The 24,275-nt window shown below is 32.5% G+C and overlaps 1 protein-coding gene across 2 annotated transcripts in view; it reads left to right on the top strand.

Moving 5' to 3' along the window:
* Positions 1-24,275, top strand: part of LOC127729610 (protein FAM185A-like) — a 33,814-nt gene that overhangs the window by 7,898 nt on the left and 1,641 nt on the right. The window contains exons 1-6 of one of the 2 annotated variants that reach the window (XM_052237454.1): positions 8,195-8,724; positions 10,120-10,226; positions 12,137-12,229; positions 13,283-13,463; positions 15,807-15,902; positions 17,077-17,208. In XM_052237454.1, the coding sequence (XP_052093414.1) occupies positions 8,253-8,724; positions 10,120-10,226; positions 12,137-12,229; positions 13,283-13,463; positions 15,807-15,902; positions 17,077-17,208 (1,081 nt within the window). In that variant the 5' untranslated portion in view covers positions 8,195-8,252. Of the gene's footprint in view, positions 1-8,194; positions 8,725-10,119; positions 10,227-12,136; positions 12,230-13,282; positions 13,464-15,806; positions 15,903-17,076; positions 17,209-24,275 lie in introns of those variants that run through there. The other variant, XM_052237463.1, reaches the window with a different exon arrangement.

Below are 24,275 nucleotides of genomic sequence, written 5' to 3'. Positions count from 1 at the left end.
GAATGCATGCGTCACGGATTTAAACATGGCATGATCAGTGCGACGGATGCCATTATGGTACAGAAAATGCTTACCTTTTCGGTCAACCTGAGTTAAAACCCTTATCATTATGATTAATGTTTTTCTGTTTCTAGTTTTGTGTGATATCTTCGTGTTTTCAGCTAACCTGTACTGAACTGTCGTCAGAAGGCGTCATCCATAGTCGTCTAATAAAATTTTTACGTTTTCACTGTCTCCTCTAAATGTTCTTAGCCAATTAAAATAAAATTTTGCAGAAAAATGTATTCTTGATATCTTTTCCTCCTATTCCTTCGATTGGAAAATCATGGTCGACAGGGCTACTCTGTATTGTGATAGAACATTTCAAAAGTCTCTTTTCTTATTTAAACTTCATTGCCAAGTTGTTGTTTTTTTAATTTACAGGAATTCTAATTATATGACCTGTTACATATTTTCCTCGTATCATGTTGTGGTGATCGTTTGGCATTAATGTCAAGGAAGCGCTGGTATTACCATCGAACAATATTGAAAAATCACATTCAATTTTATTTTTTTCTGCAACTTCAAGATCAGTGTCTTTAAACTTGGCAGAAATAATGTATTGTTCATTCTTAAAATTCCTCATTCTTGATCTGACAGAAGAAATTTGTTGCCAAACGGACAAAGTCAATTTTTTATTCTGAATATATAGAAGTGTAAACTACGGGAAGGTGATTGTCTTGGGACGAAACACCTTAAAACCAGCGGCATCGACCCAGTGAAACTCATAAAAGATCCTAGGATTATAATTCAGTCTACAGAAACGTGTTAAGTATACACTCGATCGGCACATCAATAATGACCTAATTGAATACGAAGGTGAAGAGCATTCGAAACCAACACTGCCAAAACTTGTGCCAAATCTGTCTAAAGTCATCCATACCTGGGGGTAGAAAATCATTAGTGTTTTAAATAATTCAAATTTTTATATATAGAGACAATTAGTTTAAGAAATTATCATATCAATGATATTTCATGTCAGCACAGAAGTGCAGACTACTTGGCTGGTGATACCATCGGGGACGAAACTTCAACCAGCAGTAGCATCAACCCTGTGGATTTTAAATTAATTAAAAATACCAGGCTTATAATTTAGTACGTCTGATGCGTTTTTGTCTATACAAGACTTATCAGTGGCACTACAATCAAAACAGCTGGAAGGCCAAATCAAAACCAAAAGTGAAGAGCATTGGAAGCTTAGATTTTCAAAAAGTTGTAACAAATGAGGCTAAGGGCATCTTTGCCTTAGAGTTGAAAAATCTTAAGTGTTTCAAATAGTTCAAAACTTTAAAGACAGCTATTCACCTACATGGTCTGTAGAAGCAGTCAGTTAATTGGCAAATCTGAACCAAAATGGCACGAATAATGATAACTGCCCTGATTATGCTTGTGTCTTGTATTATCCCTACAGATGACTCATTTTGATAAACAAGAATCATTCCGTTTATATAGTAAACATCTATACCATGCTGCTTTCGCACATGTGCTTTTTCAGCACTTTATATCTAAATTGTTGACACTGTACCTAAATACTATAGTACTGTTTCAATATTATAATTTTACAGTATTTGATTTGCGCCAGTAGTTGTAAGCATTAATTTTGTGATTTATTTGTGGATTTTGCCTAAATATTCTGCTTGTGACCTCAGAGGGTACAGTTTCAACTAGAACTTAGTGTCTAGGTGCAAATGTGTAACAATATTTTATATTTTAATGTCATTTTTTTTTAATTTTTAGATTGGGAATTTAATTTAAAGCTAGGATGCAACTCATTCTGGTAAAAAAGACATCAAACGGTTTTAAACTTACAAACACTTCTTAATTGTTTTCTATCAACTTGCGGGGATAAATTAAAATGTTAAAAATCGGAACAATCTAGTGCAAAAGGATTAAAAAGTGTTTTTCTTTAAATAACAAAATTTACATGAGATTTATTTCATCATTTTTAAAAGTCATCTTTAGAGTTCAATGATTCTTTCAAAACGAAATTAAATATACGTTCACACTATGAATATATATATTTCAATCTGTAATATTGACATTCCATAGTATTCAGAAATATAATTGCCATGTTTTAATGTCAACAAACATCCGTGACTTATCCATTTTTAGACATAGCATTATACATCTGTTTCCTCCGCATTAGGTTGACAAAAGTTGATACGAAGATTTTCCGTTTTGGTACGTCGATACGTCTGAAGACACGAATGCCCCCGCTCAAGCTTGCTTTTCAAACGAAAATGGGACGGACGGAAAGATAGAAATACGAGGACGGAAAGACGGAAGGACGGACGGTCAGTGGTAATACGTAATGCCCCCTTCGCTTTGCGGCGGGGCATAAAAAGGGTGCGCCTGTACATTCCACGCCAAGAGACATTTGTTTAGAAAGATATATCTAAAATTTGCGGATTTTTAACGTCCTAAAAAGATTTGGAGTGTTTGACGACACCCGTCACTGCAAAGCTATTTTGGGGGCTTTCGTGTACGCGTCAGATTAGGATAAATCTGACATGAGATTTGAAATTTATTCATTTCTTGTTATTATTGAATAAATGTATACCAGAAAAATCTTGATGATTTAGAAATCATAACAAATTAGGTGAAGAAGACTTAATCAGGTTTTTTTTCGTTTCACGTAAGACAATCATTTACGTAGTTATTGTATTTTACAAACTTTAGAATTATGTCATATCATTGTTAGAACGTCACGTCAACTTGTCTTGTTCGCCGGTTTTTGTGCAATTTCAGCCAGTCTTTATTGATTGGAAGGGCTTATTTTACTAATGCTAACTGATAACATATTTAGACATTTTTCATTTACAAACTTTCAAATTTTCTAAGGAGGGTCAGAAAGTGACTTTGGGCAACGAGAATATTGGCCAGGTTTTCAAAGAATGCACTTTATTAGAATATTTAAATGAACAAAAATAGCTTACACAAAGTCTGCATTAAAGATAGCGTGTCTTTCTATTTGAATGCGAGAAAACATGATGCCACAAGTGTCGCATATCGGCGCTAAAATACATATGAAAATGTTACCAATTATGCTATAACAACATTCCAACATATATGCCACGACACTATATGTTGGTGATATACACCATACATGGAAAAACGAAAATACGCCAAAATGGCAGCCCCAACAAAGTGCGCAACACAATCCTATTACAAATGTCAGCGTTGCATAGCAACAGTTACGAGCTCCTGTATAAGTACTGTGAACACAGTTCCAAGTGCAGTCTAAACTGTGGACCCCTTCTGGTTCTGCCAATACATGCTCAAATCTAACCTAAAAATGACAAATTTAGAGTGAAACATACCGTGAATAAAATACATATTTATCAATCAAATATCTAAAATATTTGTAACAAAGATTTCGTCTTTCATTAAATGAATAATCTGATAATGAGGTTGAATAAGGGGAACATGATTAGACTCAGAATTAAACTAATATTGTGCATTATAAAATCCATTAAACATTAAAAAATAACATCACATAACATTATCCCGCCTAAAAATAACATTTGGGGTAGTTTAAAAGATTGATAACTGCGTAAAATGAGGACACATCATTTTGAAAATCAGTTACACTATATTAAACCATTGTGGTGACGTCAGCCTATTCATTTACCGTGGATTCTTTTTCTAGAATCAACGCTTTCTAAATCTGCCGCTGAAAATGGACTCACCAAATTATATTCAATTGTTTCCTTTGCGTGTCTAATTTCATTAAGTTTGAATTGGCTAATTTACTGATTTCTGTTCACTAATGGAATTAATTTAAAAACTTACCTTTAATTTTTGTAATTTGTATATGCCTTCACTGGGAATCGAACCCTTCCTTGAAATCTGTTATGAATGACTGACATCAACACATCGACGAAACCTCTCGGCTACCAATGGGTTACAACTTAGATGTCTATTTTATATATATAAATGAACATCGGACACACAGGGGTTGTACCTTTGTATATACACAATGGGCAGTCGTATAGTATAAGTTGGTAGCCGCGAGGTTAGCATGCTTTAAATCAACGAGTTAAAAGATAGGGATTTGTCGGTTTAGGTTCGAATCTCTGTATTATCTCTGTTGTCCCAATTCTGTTTTTTTTTTCTAATTTTGCATGTTATAGTGGATATTTTTGTAATAATAGCGTGTTTTACCGTTTATTTTTTTGATTATGATTGGCTATTTCACATGTTTGAAACAAAAATGATTACATTCTATTTGTCAATTTTTGTTGTATAAATATAGTATGATTTCATCTGTTTTACTACATAATTTTACAAATATTTGTTCGCAAATTCCTATGCTAGAAAATCGTGATGTGCCTAGAGTGCTAGAAATTTCGGTAACATACTTATTATATATACTTTATATATGCTCTTTGGTCGGGTTGTTGTCTCTTTGACACATTCCTCATTTCCATTCTCAATTTTATTAGAAATAAGTTCGAATATGTCTTATTTTGTAAAAACAGATAATATTCAGATGCCTGATAATATAAAGATCTTTAAAGGTAGAAGTGTTATATTTGTATTTTGTTAACCAATTAATTGTGATCTGAGAATTATCAATGCATCGTTGGACACGATAACATGGTTATTTAAACTCACTTACAATACCTTCTAATTAAGAAAAAGGCTTTAATTTTGAAAAGAAATTAACACAATAGTTTAAGTTAAAGATACAATGGATAAGCGTAGATTCATGAAAAACAAACCATTCGCCCTCCGGGCTCATGGTTTCTTTTTCAAGAATCCATGCTTATCCATTGTATCTATATAACAGAAATATGTTCCAAGCTTATTAATCCGATTTGTTTTTCTCGTGGTTTTGGCGATAATCAGAGGAAACTGATTGTAAAAAAAAATCTCAAATGAATCAAGTAAATTTGTCAAGATTTATATATTGTTCAGCAACCGGTGAGTGAGCCACAACAGCAGGATATTCGCCGTTACTTTAGGTGCAGTAATTTTATGTCATGAATTAATACACCATCGCTCTTCTTTTCTGTAACATGGAGTTTACAGAGGCCGAATAACTTTGCTCAGGTGTTTGAGATGAATGCGTACCCTCGACTTTTTCTCTCTCGGTCTCAGAGGCTGTCTAAATGATTGTATTGTTTCTCTGTTTACAAAGAGATCTGGTAAATTATGACAGTATATATATGAGATATAATGACAGTATATGTTAGATATTATGAGTATATGTGAGATCTTATGACAGTATATGTAAGATATTATGACAGTATATGTGAGATCCTATGACAGTATATGTGAGATATTATGACAGTATATGTAAAATATTGTGACAGTATATGTGAGATATTTATGACAGTATATGTGAGATATTATTACAGTGTATGTAAAATATTATGACAGTATATGTGAGATATTATGACAGTATATGTGAGATATTATGACTGTATATGTGAGATATTATGACAGTATATGTTAGATATTATGACAGTATATGTGAGATATAATGACAGTATGTGTGAGATATTATGACAGTATATGTGAGATATTATGACTGTATATGCGAGATATTATGACAATATATTATCCCGAATCTGTGTTCAACAATGCTCAAATATAACTTTATCGACATTTATCAGCTCCAACCGTCGTTGGTCCTTGTTGAAGGCCTCATTGTGACTCACCTTTTTCGGTATACATATGTGCAGACGAAGTATCATAAATCCAGGTTTAAGGCATTTGAACAAAGATGGATTTGAAAATAAATGGAATCGCATGCTATCCAATTGGAGTGAGACGACGTGGATCAACGTGCGTGGATCAACATGGCAAGCATGTCCTCCAATGCGTATGCAGTAAATAGGTTGAAAAAAGGAGATTAAATTGTTTTAACTGTGACAGTGTTGAGATATAAGACCAAGAAAGGGGCCACAGTCAACACTTCACAATACGTCAAACAGTTCATATATAACTTTTCAACATGTATGGTGTTTGTAAGGGAGCATCAGTGATCTGTTGTTCTTGGTTTAAGATTGTCTATTCCATTTTAGTAGATATTGACTTGTATATGTTTTGATGTCTGCATGCCTAGATCTATCAACATTAATTCATTTAATCATTATAAACGCCGTCAATATTGATAGTTATTACAATTTGACGTAAATGTGATGCAATGCATTGTCAAATATGCACGTTCGTGGCAAAACAAATAATCTTTTGTGACTTTTTATGACATGCTGTAAATTTGAAAAATACTTTTTCACAAACTGTTTAAGGTAATGAATGATAAAAAGAATTAATGGTTCCGGGATATATCAACGAAACAGCTACCTAACTACAAAAAATAACCAACAAAATCTGCTTTTCACAAAATTTCGATTAATTTCGGTGACTTTTGAACATGAAGTCTAGAAAATACTCCAATTTTGGATAAAACAACGAGGCAAAAATAAATGCCTAAATGGGTCTCTTTTAACTCAGGTGTAAGTTAGCCGTATGGTATGGTGGTAAACCAAAGTTGATTCCCCCCCCCCCCCCTCAAATGTACCTTCATTAAAATCATGTTTACTTCTTATAAGCATTGGTACCTTTTTCTTGACATTGATGGTGTAATGGCTATATATAAAAATATATGAATAATGTGCAACCAAAATCACCGCATCATAGTGTTTGTGTACATATATGTTGTGCATTCAAAATATTTTACCTTAACGTAATGGTTAGAACCTTTCGGATCCCGCTGCACTAGGTCAATTATGGTCATACCTTTGTCTCATTTTGAATTACGGATATCCTTTAAGGCTAAAAATAATGCAACGAGTTAATAAGTGTACCAGAAAAGTTATTTGTTTTCCTTTTAGTTGTAGCAAGTCCCCAAGACAATGCCCTTTCTGTCAATTTTCATTGAGAAAGGGCAATTCCTCGCGGTTTAAATTACGAATCATATAGTTTTTTAACAAAAGAATATCAAACTTACTTGACAATCATTCTTTAAAAAATAAAATACTGTGTGGGCTCGACCTGAACAATAAAACAGATGAATCTATGTATAGGCTATTTAATATAATACATTAACATATATATGCACCTTTCATTATTTTCTTCTTTTTTTGCTTTTTGCTTATTCAATTGGGTAAATGTAAAATTTCAGCAGCTTTCATTATCTGACACAGTCATTATATTTTGAATGAAGAAAATGATAAGTTAAACTTTACAATTTTTTCACTGAAATCTTGGTTAAATGGCATGGGTAATTCCTCCTTTATTTGTTTTACTTGAAAGGTAAAAATGGAAATTCAAAATTAAGTTAATGTTATGAAAAAGGTATTTTTTTCACAAATAATGCCTACAGATTTAGCGCATCACAAAAAAAGTAGGGCTAATTTCCCCTGTATTTGTTTCACTCAAAGGGTAAAAATCTGTCAAATCCTGTTAAAAATAGAATATTAAGGAGTATTGATCATATACTTCCAAATATTGTTTTACAACTTCAAAATGTATTCAAATACAATCAAAATGCAATTCAGCGCTACATGTGGAGCTCTTGAAGGCATTTGGTACAAAATAGCAAATTGTATATGTGGTCAAAATTTGCATCGATGGACGTCTCTAATAAAAAGAAAACTGAATTTGTATCCTAAAGACAATACTTTGCTTTACCTCCAACAGCATGTTGGTCGTGTTTAACGGTGTTTTTCTTGCACATTTCTGTCTTGCGGTTTGGGTTAACTCCAGGTGTTTATAATTTGATGACCTGCTTAGAAATAAGTCACATAGCCTAATATTGTTAGAACCTTAATGTACACACATTGTGCTGTTATACCAAAAATATAGGGTTTTTTTCAGAGACAATTAAATATAAGTGCCTGTGGTTTTCCCTCAGTATTGTATTCGGGGTAACAACAGTTCCGTTTAGTTAGTTATTGAAATTTCTAATGCACACCCAGAGGCGAAAGGTTTTACTGGTCAGTACTGAGATAAAGTCCAATAATATGATAAAAGTTTCAGTTATAGTTCAACAGTTTATTTACAGCACACGTTATATAATCTAACTGAGTCTGTCCCTTCAATTGATTGTCAAAAAATAGCTTTAACCATATAAAGAAAGACAACTCTGGCCAAATTTATTTATCCGGAACCTTGTCAGTGTTGTCCGTTGAGAGATAATTTATAATCGAACGTTGGTTTCCTGTTCTGGGTTGTGTAATAATACTAGTGTTTAAGCAACAAAAATGACCTTTAAATTGCGAAGCTTGTTATGCCAGAAGCACAATTTACTCTCTAAAACAATTAAGTCTAGAATATTTTCATTTCATTATTTTTGCTCATCTGATTTTAAAACAAATGTGGAAACTAAGACTTCTAAGTTAGAAACATCTCAACCAGGTCTCCTGGAAACATGGTTTCATGGTGTCGAAAGATTCGGAAGATTAAATATATCAGTACCATTCAGTTTAGATATTGAATCGTTGGATCCTCAAGAATATTCAGATATGGGAAAACTGTTCATTAGACTAAACTATACCCCAGAAGAAAAGGACTCTCAAACAGAACAGTCCAATAACACTTCACTTGCTGCTCTTACAAAGTTGTACAGTTTTAACATTGATACATCTGATGCAAATGACATTAGAATTACATCCAAGTTCAATACAATGGTGACTTTTCCAGCTACTTGTTCTATACAGATGCCAATTAATTATGGTAATTCTATGTACACTATGTATTGCCTTTAAAGCAGTTGCACAAATATTTTTATATATTTAATCTGACAGAAGGATGCTGCATATTTTTATATACATGTATCACACTTTCAAACAGGTGCCCTTCTTTTTGTCTGGCCTTGACAGAGTCAAAAAGCGAGACATAGGTATGCTGTTTCCGGCGACGTCAACAATGTATTAGTTTGTGATTAGGTCTAGTTCATGGTGAACCACTAGTGGTAGGTCAATGATATTTGGTATGCAGTTGTATTAGCATTGGCACATCTCATTACCATGGAGATTATTTGGCCCTCCTCTCAGTCAAGGTCTATTGACTTTGAAACTTTTCATAGTTTACATGTATTAGTTTGTGATCAGGTCAATTTATGGGGAACCACTAGTGGTAGGTGGATGATATTTGGTATGCAGTTGTATAAGCATTGGCATATCTGATTTCCATGGAGATTATTTGGCTCCGCCCCCTTAGTCATGGTCTATAGACTTTTAAAATTTTGCTAAGTTAACATGTATTAGTTTGTGATTAGGTCAGTTCAAGGGGAACCATTAGTGGTACATACCTACCAACTTTTGAAAATGGCCATGGGGGTTTTTGTGCGCGACACCATTTTTAAGGTAGGCCAATGTTGATTGGTGTTCAGTTGTATAAGCATTAGCACATCTCATTTCCATGGAGAATATTTGGCCCCGCCCCCTCAGTCATGGTCTATTTACTTTGAAACTTTTGCTTAGTTTACATGTATTAGTTTGTGATTGGGTCAGTTTAAGATGAACTGCTAATGTTAAGTCAATGATATTTGGTATGCAAATTTATTGGCATTTTCAAGTATCGTTTCCATGGAGATTATATAGCCCCACCCCTGATCATGGTTTATTGACTTTGAAACTTTTACATAGTTTACAAGTTAATGTTTGTGTTTAGGTTTGTTTAAAGGGAACAACTTATAATAAGTCAATGGTATTTGGTATGCAGTTGTATTAGCATTGGCACATCTCATTCCATGGAGATTGTTTAGCCATGTACCTTCAGTCATGGTTCATCGACTTTGAATATTTGTATAACTTACATGTTAAAGTATTGCTATTTTAATTTCAACATTTGCATTATCAAAATTACAAAAAGGCGAGACATATCTCTGTGATAACAGTTTATTAATTTTGTAACCTTTACATTAAAGCTGGTGGTTCAAATCTATTTCAAGGAAAAATTAACTCATTAATTGGAAAACAATTTAGATTGTAAATTATATAAGAGATTTTTTAGTTGTCAGCAAGTCCAAAGAAAGTCATTTTTGTTGGGGGGTTCTGACTTGAATGAAAATAATCTAGAATAAATATATACATGTACATGTATGCTTTTAACTTTTCTTATACACAGATCTTAATGTTGAATGTACTGGGAAATCAGTGTCTGTTAAAAATTTGGAAACCAATGAAATCAGCATTGCTACAAAGAACTCATTGTGTACATTACATAATCTGAAGGTACTTATTCTGTAGATGCACACTTACATGTATACACAATTTACTCATGGTTGATAGACATTACACCAACCTTTAAGATTAAGTTCAGTAATAAAAGCACATCTCTGTTTCATGGTTGTTTCCTGGAATTTCACATGGTACTATAGCATTTACATCTTTCCAAAATTTTTTTTGCACTTCAAGTTTATGTCAATATATGTCATACAGTTTATATATATTTGAAATCATTTCTGTCATGCCATTTTTTAAAATTTTTTGTTCGATTATGGTAAAGATTTATTTTCATGTTTATAATCAAAGTTGGGAAAATACTTAGCCTAAACATCAACAAAAGAGTCATGAAGTCACAATATAAGTAACGTCAGTATCATGGAAATCCCTTTTAAGTGCTTGCAAGAACACATTGATTTTTTTCAATTTTCAAATGCTTTAAGATTGGCAAGTTTGAAATGCAAGAACCAACCAAATTATTTGACATTTGTCTGTTGGAACAACATTTCTCTCTACGTTCATAAATGTCTGTCAAAATCAATTTGTCCCTTCTATCAGTCTTAAACTCTTAGTCAATATATTTGTTAAGTCATAAATGTTAAACCTGTACATATCAATCAAATATCTTAAAAATTCATGACATTTTGTAAAACTTCATTTAATAAATCAATTAGATTTACATACTGTGTAATGTCCTTGTTCATATAAATTAGAGTACCCAGAATTTTACATCATGTTTTACACTATAATGCTTTTCAATTGGGACAGAAATTTCAGAACCTGTATTTACAGAATTTTTTTTTTCTTTAGAGCTTGCATATCCAAATATATAATCAGTGCCTCTATCCAGATTTATTATTTAATTTGATTACTGTAAATTCAGAAATTATTGCGAGCCAATAATGCGACTGGCTGAGTATCGCAATAATAAGAACTAGCATTCTGAAATGTGATGCTAATCTTTTAATTATCGTGAATTTAACCACGCCTTTACCAGGTGGTGTCAGTATAATACACATGCATTGTATTTACACAGTTCTAGACTGAAGCAAGGATTTGTATAGTAAGACACCCTCGACTGAAGTAATAGGTGAGAATACAAACATGCATTTCTATTACACTATCAGTTATATATGTTTGTTCGGCATATCCGTCGGAAAAAAATCATAAAAACATTCTATTGTATGATTTACTTTTATTACTATAATCATATCAGAAATCCTTAAAATTTAAATCGTACATTTTAATTTTAAAAGATGCACGGCTGATCACTTTTCTTTCTGAATTATTAGTTGGTTAATAGCTACGCCAAAAGTCGTCGATGCGCTTAAATCACTTTATTATATGATTAACCAACAAGACTTTAAATGAGATTAATCCACTCCCAGCATGCAAAAAGACTTAAAACTACGTCACAGAAGTCAGGAAGTTCGAATAAATAAAAATAATAATTCCCAATTTTCTTCTTTATTAATGTTCATATCCAAATAAAACTTTGGGAATATGTTTTTTATGGTATTATGAACATAATAAGATAATAAGTAAAAAATCGCGAATTTTCCCTTTAATGCAGATTTTCCTGAAATCGCAATAATTAATCTCGCATGTTTGTCCATTCTTCAAAACTCGCAATAATAAATGCACATAATAATATCTGAATTTACAGTTAATACAAGTGTCTGGGTAAAACTTGGTTTGAAACTCAAACAATTTCTTACCAAATGGTAAAACATATGAGAGCATAAAACCAAGAGGGCCTTAACAGAACAACCAAACTGTGCAAGATCAAATTTGTTGATGGACAAAGTGTTCATTCTAACCATATTTCATTTCAAACTGTATGCTATTAGGGGTTTATTCACTATCAATAAATGTTTGTTTTTGTATGTCAGTTTTTTAATATGAATTAACTGTTTTAGGGTGAAAATGTGAGGGTAAAGAGTAATGTTGGTGATATTGTTTGTCAGAAAGTTGTTCAGGGTAATCTGGACATGTCTGTTACAGGTGCAGGAGTAAGTACTATTATAGTATAATTAATATTGATTGAAGTCATGGGTTCAAACCCTGGCCATGTCAGCCAAACCATAGACTAGAAAAGTAGTATTGCTGCTTCTCCACAAAAAAAAGATGAAATTTAGGATTATGAGCAAAGACTGGTCAGCTCCGAGTTAGAATAATGTGTCTGATTAGGGTGACATATCTTCCTGGGAACTGTTACCTTGTTAACTAGCACATTTAAAATCCGTTTCAGCATGTAGGTCTTGTGCAAAGCAGGGTTTATATTCATATGACATTATCTTCGTATGCATTTAATTTGCCACTGGATGTTAAATAGCCTTCCTTCTATATTTATAACTGAAATAATGAATCATCATATTATTTCATAGTCATTTGTTGATTTAGTTATTTATTAGTTCTTAGCAGCATTGTAGAAAAAAACAAGTGTTTTTAAAATACCAGTTCCATTCTGACATTAGCCCTCATATTAAACATTGATAGTTTGGTTTTTTTTGTTAGGTTTTCTTGGCAAATGGTTAAAGGGAGATAAGTCATGCTTTAATTTTGTTATTTCTAAAATATGCTTACAAACCACCTAAAAGTTATCTAAGTTATCTCCCCTTATATGGCAAAGTTGAAGAAAATAATGTGTAATAATAAACATCATGTTCTTCATTTATATGAAAAGTCTAACAAATGATTTGCATTCCTTTCCCAAAATTTACTCATTTCATCAAATATAAAGACAGATAGTTTATTTTACAATCCAAGATGATGGGGGACACCTGGTAGACCTTAAACAATACAAGTAAGATATATGATGGTTTAGTTATTGTGCACCAGTTGTTTGCAGAAATTACAATTTTTCATACTCTTCAACTGAAAGTCTGTTAGGAAATATTTTGTAAGACAAAAGGTTACCAAAAAGTTTGGTTACCGGTAAGCACTTCAGACACAACTTTCAAACATTTATAACAATTGTGATACAATGTACAAAAAAGAACATGCATATTCATACAAAAATGAGATGTTATGGATTTTTAAGAAATATTCTGTTTTGTTTTCAGAGTATTTCAACAGACAGAATACAAGGACAGACTATAAAATGTACTGTTGAGGAAGGAAATATTAGTGCAACTTCTGTTTATAGTACTGATTCAGAGTTTACATGTAACAATGGAAACATAAATCTTATGAATACTCATGGTATATCAAAGACAACTGTAAATAAAGGAAATCTTATTATAGGTACATGTAATTACATGTATAATGATGTCACAATTCATTATACCAATTCCAAAATAATGTCACAATTCTTTATACCTATTCAATCATGATAAGGGGTGGTGTGAAATACTAAAGCTGTCCTTGCACATTCAATTATTTTTTATATTACACAGCTCGGGGTGTTTGTATTTATTTATTCTAAAATAAGACACACCAGTTATATTTACTAGAAAAAATCCATTGATTCCATTCTTCAAATTTCTATGTAATTTATTTTTATATCTTCATGCTTAATAAAAAAGTAATTTGTTAAAAGTCAGATATATGTAATGTTCTTATTTATGTATGTATTTGAGAAGAATTTGCTAAGTTGAAAAACTTGTGTCTAATCTGTTTGTCCTTTTTTAACAATAAAGTAAGTTTAAACTAAACATTCATTTAACAAAAATGCATTGAAATTAAAGGTGAATGAAAATTTAGAAGTGAAGAAAGACGAAATTCTCAAATACACAATTTTTTAAAACTTTTGAATGCCTTGATGGATATTAATACTTGTTATTATTGTTGTCCACCACCAGAGAATGTGTTGCAAACTAGGTTCTATTATTTGTCTACAGGGTCAAGGTCTCAAAGTTAGTTTAACTTTACATCCCCATATTGAAATATACAGTTGTGTACAACTAAGAACTTTTGATAGAATCATGTGCAAAACAGTGTAGACGAGACCATTAATTGACGCGCTAAAATATCCCATTGACTGGGTCAGATTAGGTGAACGTTCGTCTGTAACGCCCACAACTCACGACGTATTTATTATAGACATTTAAACTGTGGGGTTGCCAAAGGGTCTCAGTGCCTAAATAAAATAATTCGAAAAACTAATCAGGAATAACCTTTGTGTTTTGATTTATATTGAATACTTAAACGTTCTTTACTTGTGTTTTTGTTATGTTTTGATAATCAATTTTTATGATATCGCACGTTCTTTCAGCAAAAAAGGATTTAGTTACAATGGATGTGTGTGATTATTATCTTTTTTTCGGACGTCAAAGCGATTTAACAATTGCAGTTGTCCAATTATGTCATCTTTTAACTTTTATCTGGTCAAAATTTTATTTTAGAACGAATGCATGATCAACTTTAAAAAGTGTGCAAACACAAAACATATAGACAAAATATACTTTTTTCGTACTTGCAAGTTATTAGACAGTAAAAAAGCTATTTGGATCAAGCTAGCCTTGTGAAATTTGCATTTACGTTTTTGAATAGGTAAAATGTATAGTTTGGTGAACTTTTCTGCTAACTACCTTACTTGTGAAAAACCCTTGGCAACAGTAACACATTCAGCTTTTTTTTTGATCAACGCAATTTACATAGTAATGGACGACTTCGTACATTTTATGATCGCAAATAAAATATGTATATAATATACTGTGCACTGTAGTTCGTATATATACTGAGACCCTTTGACAACCCCACAGTTTAAATGTTTATGATAAATACGTCGTGAGTTGTGGGCGTTACAGACGAACGTTCACCTAATCTGACCCAGTCAATTGGATATTTTAGCGCGCCAATCAATGGTCTCGTCTACACTGTTTTGCACATGATTCTAGTATTGAAGAATAGTTTGATACTAGATATAATTGTTGCCCACTTCCAAAGTGTGTATCACATAAAAGGTTGGAATGTTTGTCTGCATGGTCACAAACTTAGTTTCAATATGCAAAGGTAGACTCCTAAGTTTTTAATGCTATGAAGGATGATAATGATGCTTGAAATTATTGGTGCCCACCACAAGGATTTTTAGGGTAAGAATACTCTTAATATGCAAATCCTTGCCCACCACCAGACAGTGTCTGAATATATTTGGAATGTCTTTCTGCAAGGCCAAGGTCAATACTTTAAATATTAACATGAAAACAATTTATTGCAATTTCATGAAATGCTATAAACAAACAATGCCATTCAAATTAAAAATGTGAGTTTTTAATTAATTGAAACCTATCTTGTCACAATTTTTCGCAATAATAAAAACATTGCAAAATTTCTGAATAACATTGATGTTATAGCTCAGAAATCTGGGAATTATTTGTAAAATCACTTTTACCCTTGTCTTTCTAATGTGCCACCTGCATTTAAATGTAAATTTGGTATATTACACAGACAATTGTTAACTTGTTTAAGAAATAATTTTTAAGAATAATCTTTACACTTTGCACGAATATATCAAAATTTCAAAAATGGTTTTATTTTTGTACTTACCTTGGTTTAATAAGGAACCAAACACCCACCTAAGTTTTAGAGAAGAATATCTTTCAAATTGCAAACATTTGATGATCAGTATTGTGATATATATTTTAGATTCACTTGATGGTAGTTTAGAGGCTAAAGTAAATAATGGATCAACAGACATATTTATTTCTAGACCTGATGTTATAACCATAGAAACAGAAACAGGTAAATGTGGCTCATTGAAAACTGTTACCTTTTTATACGCCCGTCTACGGGACGTATTATGGTATACCGTTGTCCGTCTGTCCGTCCGTCCGTCTGTCCGTCCGTCCGTCTGTCCGTCCGTCCGTCTGTCCGTCCGTCCGTCTGTCCGTCCGTCGTCAACATGTCGGACATTAACTCAAAAATGCTTTAACCAATTTGCATAAAACTTTGGTGAATTGTTTATATCTATTGACGTGAGCTCCCTTTCGTTTTTTATAAATTTTAGATTTTATGTTTCAGAGTTATGGGGTTTTATTCATTAAAAAAAGGGGGATTTTCCAATTTTCGGACAATAACTCAAGAATACTTTCACCAACTTGCAAAAAAATTGTGGTGAATTGTTTATATCTATTGACATGAGCTCCCTTTCGATTTTTATAAATTTTAGATTTTACGTTTCCGAGTTGTAGGGTTTTATTAAAAAAAAGGGGGATTTTCCAGTTTTCGGACAAATACTCAAAAATGCTTTCAGCAGTTCTTATGAAACTTTGGTGAATTGTTTATATCTATTGATGTAAGCTCCCTTTAGAATTTTATAAATTTTACATTTTACATTTCTGAGTTATTGGGTTTTATTCATTAAAAAAGGGGGATTTTCCAGTTTTCTGACAATAACTCAAAAATGCTGTCAGCAATTCCCATGAAACTTTGGTGAATTGTTTATATTTATTGATGTAAGCTCCTTTTGATTTTCATAATTTTCTAATATGACATTGAGAATTAATTGAACTTTATTTGTTTATAGTCTGACAACAGATTTACTAAGTATTGCGCAACAGCACAGTGTATTGCACAACAGCAAGAAATCTTTAATTGAATATAAATTCAATTCATATAACCAATTTCAAGTTCTTTGACTACATTTATTCAGAAACCTGTAATATGTCAAATATTTAATTACAATCCAAATTCAGACCTGTATCAAGTTTGAATATTGTGTCCATTTTTGCCCCAACTGTTCAGGGTTGGACCTCTGCGGGCCTATCCAGCTGCGCTCAGCGAAGCAGTTTATTTTTTTTAACTTTATAGCAAGATGGTTAAGTTTATTTTGTTAAGTAGAATACCGTATAAAAATATGTGATTAAATAGTGGGTAAACATTATTGAAACCATGATAACTTGTGTTTATGTTGTAGGTGATATCAATATTAAAATCCCTGAAACTTCTACCTCACTTGATTTAGAAGGGAACAGTGTAACTTGTGATCAAAAACTTAATATAATTGAAAAGAAGACAGAATCTATCAAGAATAAAGAAAAACTTTCAGGTTTGTGCATAATTTGTATATGTACTAAAAACAATTTTGGTTTGCCTTACTTAAGTTAAAGTTTACTGAGTAACTTTGGTTTGCAGTTATTCAAATCTCTAGGTATTTATGTACATAATCTAAATTATATTGCACTGAAGGGTAGGTAAGAGGAATATATCATTTTGCAATTCAAATCTCTCATTATTAAATCATTATTTTTTACAAAATTTGGCATTTGAATAGGATAAATGAAAGCATTGTTAATTTTAAAATTTATAATAATGCTTTCAACTTATTCTTATGAAACTGTTTACAATGAGAGATTGATTTAATGTGATTGCAGAAATGGTATTATTAAACTACAACAATATGTTAACAAGGAAAGTTTTATGTGTTCTGTAACAAAGGTCCTAAGAGGCCATGTGTTTGTATTACTCTTCCAGTCAATGTGTTTGATAATTGCAATTGTCTGTACAGTTTTATTTCGAAATAAAAATCAAGATTTTTATGTAACTTTTTATACGACCGCAAAAAAATTTTTGTGGTCGTATATTGGTATGACGTTGGCGTCGTCGTCGTCGGCGTCGTCCAAAGACACATTGGTTTTCGCACTCTAACTTTAGTTTAAGTGAATGGATCTTTATGAAATTTTACCACAAGGTTCAATACCACAAAAGGAAGGTTGGGATTGATTTTGGGGGTTATGGTAATAACAGTAAAGGAATTAGGGGCCAAAAAGGGGCCAAAAATAAGCATTTTTGTAACTTCCAGACATAACTTGTGTGTTAGTGTATGGATCTCTCTGACATTGTACCACAAGGTTCCATATCACTAAAGGAATGCTGGGATTGATTTTGGGGGTAATTGCCTCCAAATTTTAGGAATTAGGGGCCAAAAAAAGGGGCAAAAAACAAGCATTTTTCTAGTTTCATGACAATAACTTGTGTGTAAGTGTATGGATCTTTCTGAAATTGTACTACAAGGTTCCATATCACAAAGGGAAAGCTGGGTTTGAGTTTGGGGGTAATTGCCCTAAACGTTTAGGAATTTGGGGCCAAAAAGGGGCCAAAAAACACATTTTTTTCTAGTTTCCAGACAATAACTTGTGTTCAAGTGTATGGATCTCTCTGAAATTGTACTGCAAGGTACCATACCACAAAGGGAAGGCTGGGATTGAGTTTGGGGGTGATGAATCATAATGGGGGTTCAAAAAATTTTGGGGGGGGATTTATTTTTTTTTTCCTTTTTTTTCTTTTTTTCCTTTTTTGTTTCTTTTAAAATTTTCCATTTTAAGTTGGTTATTTCTGATTTATATTTAAAATCAAATAATAATGATATGGTAGGAGATACACACCAAACAGGATGTGTAAATTATTATATAATAAGTATTGTGCAATAGCAAGAAATTTTCAATTGCACAGTATTGCACAATAGCAAGAAATCTTCAATTACACAGTATTGCGCAATAGCAAGAAATCTTCAATTGCACAGTATTGCGCAATAGCAAGAAATATCCAATAGCACAATATTGCGCAATAGCAAGAAATTGTCAATTGTACAGTATTGCGCAATAGCAAGAAATATTTAATAGCACAGGATTGTGCAAAAGAAGATACTTCCTATAAATTGCTTATTTCTTGACCAATTTCAATGGGGTTTTATTCTTGATTTCATGGGGTTCTTTAATATGCTGAATCTAACCGTGTATTTAGTTTTTGGATTTTGGGCCCCGTTTTTAAATTGGTCCACATTGAGGTCAAAAGGGTCCAAAATTAAACTTTGTTTGATTTCATCAAAAATTGAATTATTGGGGTTCTTTGATATGCCGAATCTAACTGTGTATTTAGATTCTTAAATTTTGGTTCCGTTTTCAAATTGGTCTACATTAAGGTCCAAAGGGTCCAAAATTAAACTTAGTTTGATTTTAACAAAAATTGAATTCTTAGGGTTCTTTGATATGCTGAATCTAAACATGTATTTAGATTTTTGATTATGGGCCCAGTTTTCAAGTTGGTCCAAATCGGGGTCCAAAATTAAACTTTGTTTGATTTCAACAAAAATTGAATATATGGGGTTCTTTGATATGCTGAATCTAACCATGTATTTAGATTTTTGATTTTTGGGCCCCGTTATCAACTTTGTCCACATTGAGGTCAAAAGGGTCCAAAATTAAACTTTGTTTGATTTCATCAAAAATTGAATTATTGGGGTTCTTTGATATGCCGAATCTAACCGTGTATTTAGATTCTTAAATTTTTGGTTCCGTTTTCAAATTGGTCTACATTAAGGTCCAAAGGGTCCAAAATTAAACTTAGTTTGATTTTAACAAAAATTGAATTCTTAGGGTTCTTTGAAAAGCTGAATCTAAACATGTATTTAGATTTTTGATTATGGGCCCAGTTTTCAAGTTGGTCCAAATCGGGGTCCAAAATTAAACTTTGTTTGATTTCAACAAAAATTGAATATATGGGGTTCTTTGATATGCTGAATCTAACCATGTATTTAGATTTTTGATTTTTGGGCCCCGTTATCAACTTTGTCCACATTGAGGTCAAAAGGGTCCAAAATTAAACTTTGTTTGATTTCATCAAAAATTGAATTCTTGGGGTTCTTTGATATGCTGAATCTAACCATGTATTTAGATTTTGGATATTGGACCATAATAGGTGAATGTCCAATTTAAAATTTTTAAGTTCTTAGACCACATTCAATATGTGTTAGAAACCTATGCTGTGTCAAATATTTAATCACAATCCAAATCCAAAGCTGTATCAAGCTTGAATGTTGTGTCCATACTTCCCCCAACTGTTCAGGGTTCGTCCTCTGCGGTCGTATCAAGCTGCGCCCTGCGGAGCATTTTATTTAACTAAATTCCTATAGTAAACAAGATTGTCTCCTGATGTCATGACTCTTTTATGATGAAACAGTCATATTTAAATTATTATTTATGAATTATAAATGATGGTTTCCTTTTCATGTTTCACCTAGCAATATTGATTTGTTTGAAGAAAAAAAGCAACACTCAAGGTACAGATTGCAGGATAAAAACAATATATGTACATTTTCAGAAACTCAAATTAATCTGTACATTGTACTAGCTATTGAACAGGAGACAATCTTGACAAGCTTTGATTTTCTTCCTGTTAATAAAGATAAAATTAATAAATCTTTTCCTTCAATGTACATGTATTGTAGAGGTTTTGGTTCATTAATGTACAGTTAAAAACCATTACACCATGCAAGTGCAAGTTTTTTTTTTTTAGCTTTTGGGATGCTGTTTCATTGTAACTTACCCAAGCAAATTGCAATGTACAATTGTTCCAAAGTAAATTATCATTGAGACCTAAAGAAAAGCAAAGGGGTGGTAAACATTTTTATTTATTGATTGATTGGTGTTTAATGCCACCTTCAGCACTATTGTGCTATTTTGTGGTGGTCATAGGAAGCTGTAGTGCCCGGAGAGAACCACCAACCATCAGTAGGAAAACTGACTATCCTAGTCAATTAAGATTGGAGTCAAGCGCACCTGCCACGAGCAGGATTCAAACTCACAACCTCAAGGTTGACAGGCTAGCGATACAGTAGTTCGACTACCTAGACCACTTTGCCACCGATGCCCGTAAATAATTTTAGTTTTTGTTTCAATTGTAAGGGAATGAAGGCATTTGAATGGTGAAAAATGCAGCACAACACTATATTTTGACTGTTGCCTAAAAAGTTTCTAATTCCAGCATATAATGTTTATACTGGTATATTGGTATCACGTCATCGTCGTTGTCGTCAGCGTCGTCCGAAGACAGACGGTTTCCGGATAATAACTTTAGTATAAGTAAATAGAAATCAATAAAATTTTAATACAAGGTTTATAACCACTAAAGGAAGGTTAGGATTGATTTTGGGGGTTATGGTCCCAACTGTTTAGAAATTAGGGGCCAAAAAAGGGGCCCAAATAAGCATTTTTGTAGTTTCCAGACAATAACTCGTGTTAAAGTGTATGAATCTCTCTGAAATTATACCACAAACTTCCATACAACAAAGGGATGGTTAGGATTGACTTTGGGGGGTTATGGCTCAAACCATTTAGTAATTAGGGGCAAAAAAAGGGGAAAAACAAGGGTTTTTCTGGTTAAAGGACAATTGAGACAATTTAAAAGCAGGGTAAGGGAGGTAATCCAATTCAAATTAAAGAACACTGTTTGATTACCTCCCTTACACTGCTTGTAAATTATGTATTAAGAAATGATGATTGTCTTGAGGTGATTAGCTGTCAATTTATTTTTAGCAGTTACTATTAATTAATATTAATTTTAGCCATGACTATGTATGTCATTTTATATTTTAAAACTTTTATGATGTATTTAAATGGGTAATTTTGGTTGCAAACTGCATTAGAAATTTAAATTGAGACACTGACCATATCTTGAGGGAAAGAATTTTTTTGGGGAATAAGGGAAAGGGGGAGGTGAAAAAAATTGGAGGGGGGGGGCAATTTTTCTCATTTCAGATTTCAATTCGCAACAGCATAGTGTATTGCACAAAAGCAATAAATTGAATATAAATTTAAATCATATAACCAATTTGAAGTTCTTTGACTACAGTTATTCTGTGTTTGAAACCTATTATGTGTCAAAAATTAAGTTACAATCCAAATTCAGACCTGTATCAAGCGTGAATATTGTGTCCATTATGGCCCAACTTTTCAGGGTTGGACATCTGCGGTCGTACCCAGCTGCGCTCAGCGAAGCAATTTATTAAAGTTTATTTTTTAAAATCTCCTTTATTGCGCATATATACCCTCAGGTTTTGATGACATATTAACAAAACAAATAAAACAAATGCATAAAATTATAAATTAATAAACTGCTTCGCTGAGTGCAGCTGGAAACGCCCGCAGAGGTCCAACCCTGAACAGTTGGGGCAAAAATGGACACAATATTCAAGCTTGATACAGGTCTGAATTTGGATTGTGATTAAATATTTGACATATTATACGTTTCTGAATAAATGTAGTCAAAGAACTTGAAATTGGTTATATGAATTGAATTTATATTAAATTAAAAATTTCTTGCTGTTGTGCAATACACTATGCTGTTGCGCAATACTTAGTAAATCTGTTGTCAGACTATAAACAAATAAATTTTATAAAATTCTAATAGGAGCTTACATCAATAGATATAATCAATTCACCAAAGTTTCATAAGAATTGCTGAAAGCATTTTTGGTTGGGTTATTGTCTGAAAACTGGAGAATCCCCCCTTTTTATACGACCGCAAAAATTAAAAATTTTTTGGTCGTATATTGGTATGACGTTGGCGTCGTCGTCGTCATCTGGCGTCGTCCGGCGTCGTCCGAAGACACATTGGTTTTCGCACTCTAACTTTAGTTTAAGTGAATAGATCTCCATGAAATTTTACCATAAGGTTCAATACCACGAAAGGAAGGTGGGGATTGATTTTGGGGGGTATGGTACCAACAGTTAAGGAATTAGGGGCCAAAAAGGGGCCAAAAATAAGCATTTTTGTAACTTCCAGACATTAACTTGTGTGTAAGTGTATGGATCTCTCTGACATTGTACCACAAGGTTCCATATCACAAAGGGAAGGCTGTAATTGATTTTGGGGGTAATTGCCTCAAAATTTTAGAAATTAGGGGCCAAAAAAAGGGGCAAAAAACAAGCATTTTTCTAGTTTCATGACAATAACTTGTGTGTAAGTGTTTGGATATTTCTGAAATTGTACTACAAGGTTCCATATCACAAAGGGAAAGCTGGAATTGAGTTTTGGGGTAAACGTTTAGGGATTGGGGGCCAAAAAGGGGCCAAAAATAAGCATTTTTCTAGTTTCCAGACAATAACTTGTGTTCAAGTGTATGGATCTCTCTGAAATTGTACTGCAAGGTACCATACCACAAAGGGAAGGCTGGGATTGAGTTTGGGGGTGATGAATCATAAGGGGGTTCAAAAAATTTGGGGGGGGGGATTTTTTTTTTTTATTTTTTTTTATTTTCCTTTTTTTTTCTTTTAAAATTTTTCATTTTAAGTTGGTTATTTCTGATTTATATTTAAAAGCAAATAATAATGATATGGTAGGAGATACACACCAAACAGGATGTGTAAATTATTATATAATAAGTATTGTGCAATAGCAAGAAATTTTCAATTGCACAGTATTGCACAATAGCAAGAAATCTTCAATTGCACAGTATTGTGCAATAGCAAGAAATCTTCAATTGCACAGTGTTGCGCAATAGCAAGAAATATCCAATAGCACAATATTGCGCAATAGCAAGAAATTGTCAATTGTACAGTATTGCGCAATAGCAAGAAATATTCAATTGCAAAAGAAGATACTTCATATAAATTGCTTATTTCTTGATCAATTTCAATGGGGTTCTATTCTTGAATTCTTGGGGATCTTTAATATGCTGAATCTAACCGTGTATTAAGTTTTTGGATTTTAGGCCCCGTTTTTAAATTGGTCCACATTGAGGTCCAAAGGGTCCAAAATTTAACTTTGTTTGATTTCATCAAAAATTGAATTATTGGGGTTCTTTGATATGCCGAATCTAACCGTGTATTTAGATTCTTAATTTTTGGTTCCGTTTTCAAATTGGTCTACATAAAGGTCCAAAGGGTCCAAATTTAAACTTAGTTTGATTTTAACAAAAATTGAATTTTTAGGGTTCTTTGATATGCTGAATCTAAACATGTATTTAGATTTTTGATTATGGGCCCAGTTTTCAAGTTGGTCCAAATCGGGGTCCAAAATTAAACTTTGTTTGATTTCAACAAAAATTGAATATATGGGGTTCTTTGATATGCTGAATCTAACCATGTATTTAGATTTTTGATTTTTGGGCCCCGTTATCAACTTTGTCCACAATGAGATCAAAAGGGTCCAAAATTAAACTTTGTTTGATTTCATCAAAAATTGAATTCTTGGGGTTCTTTGATATGCTGAATCTAACCATGTATTTAGATTTTGGATATTGGACCATAATAGGTGAATGTCCAATTTAAAATTTTTAAGTTCTTAGACCACATTCATTCTGTGTCAGAAACCTATGCTGTGTCAAATATTTAATCA

This window comes from Mytilus californianus, unplaced genomic scaffold (genome assembly GCF_021869535.1).
Source record: "Mytilus californianus isolate M0D057914Y unplaced genomic scaffold, xbMytCali1.0.p SCAF_1, whole genome shotgun sequence".
Lineage (NCBI taxonomy): Eukaryota > Metazoa > Mollusca > Bivalvia > Mytilida > Mytilidae > Mytilus > Mytilus californianus.
The sequence above is the reverse complement of the archived record's forward strand: the minus strand, read 5'-3'. Positions and strand labels throughout refer to the sequence as shown.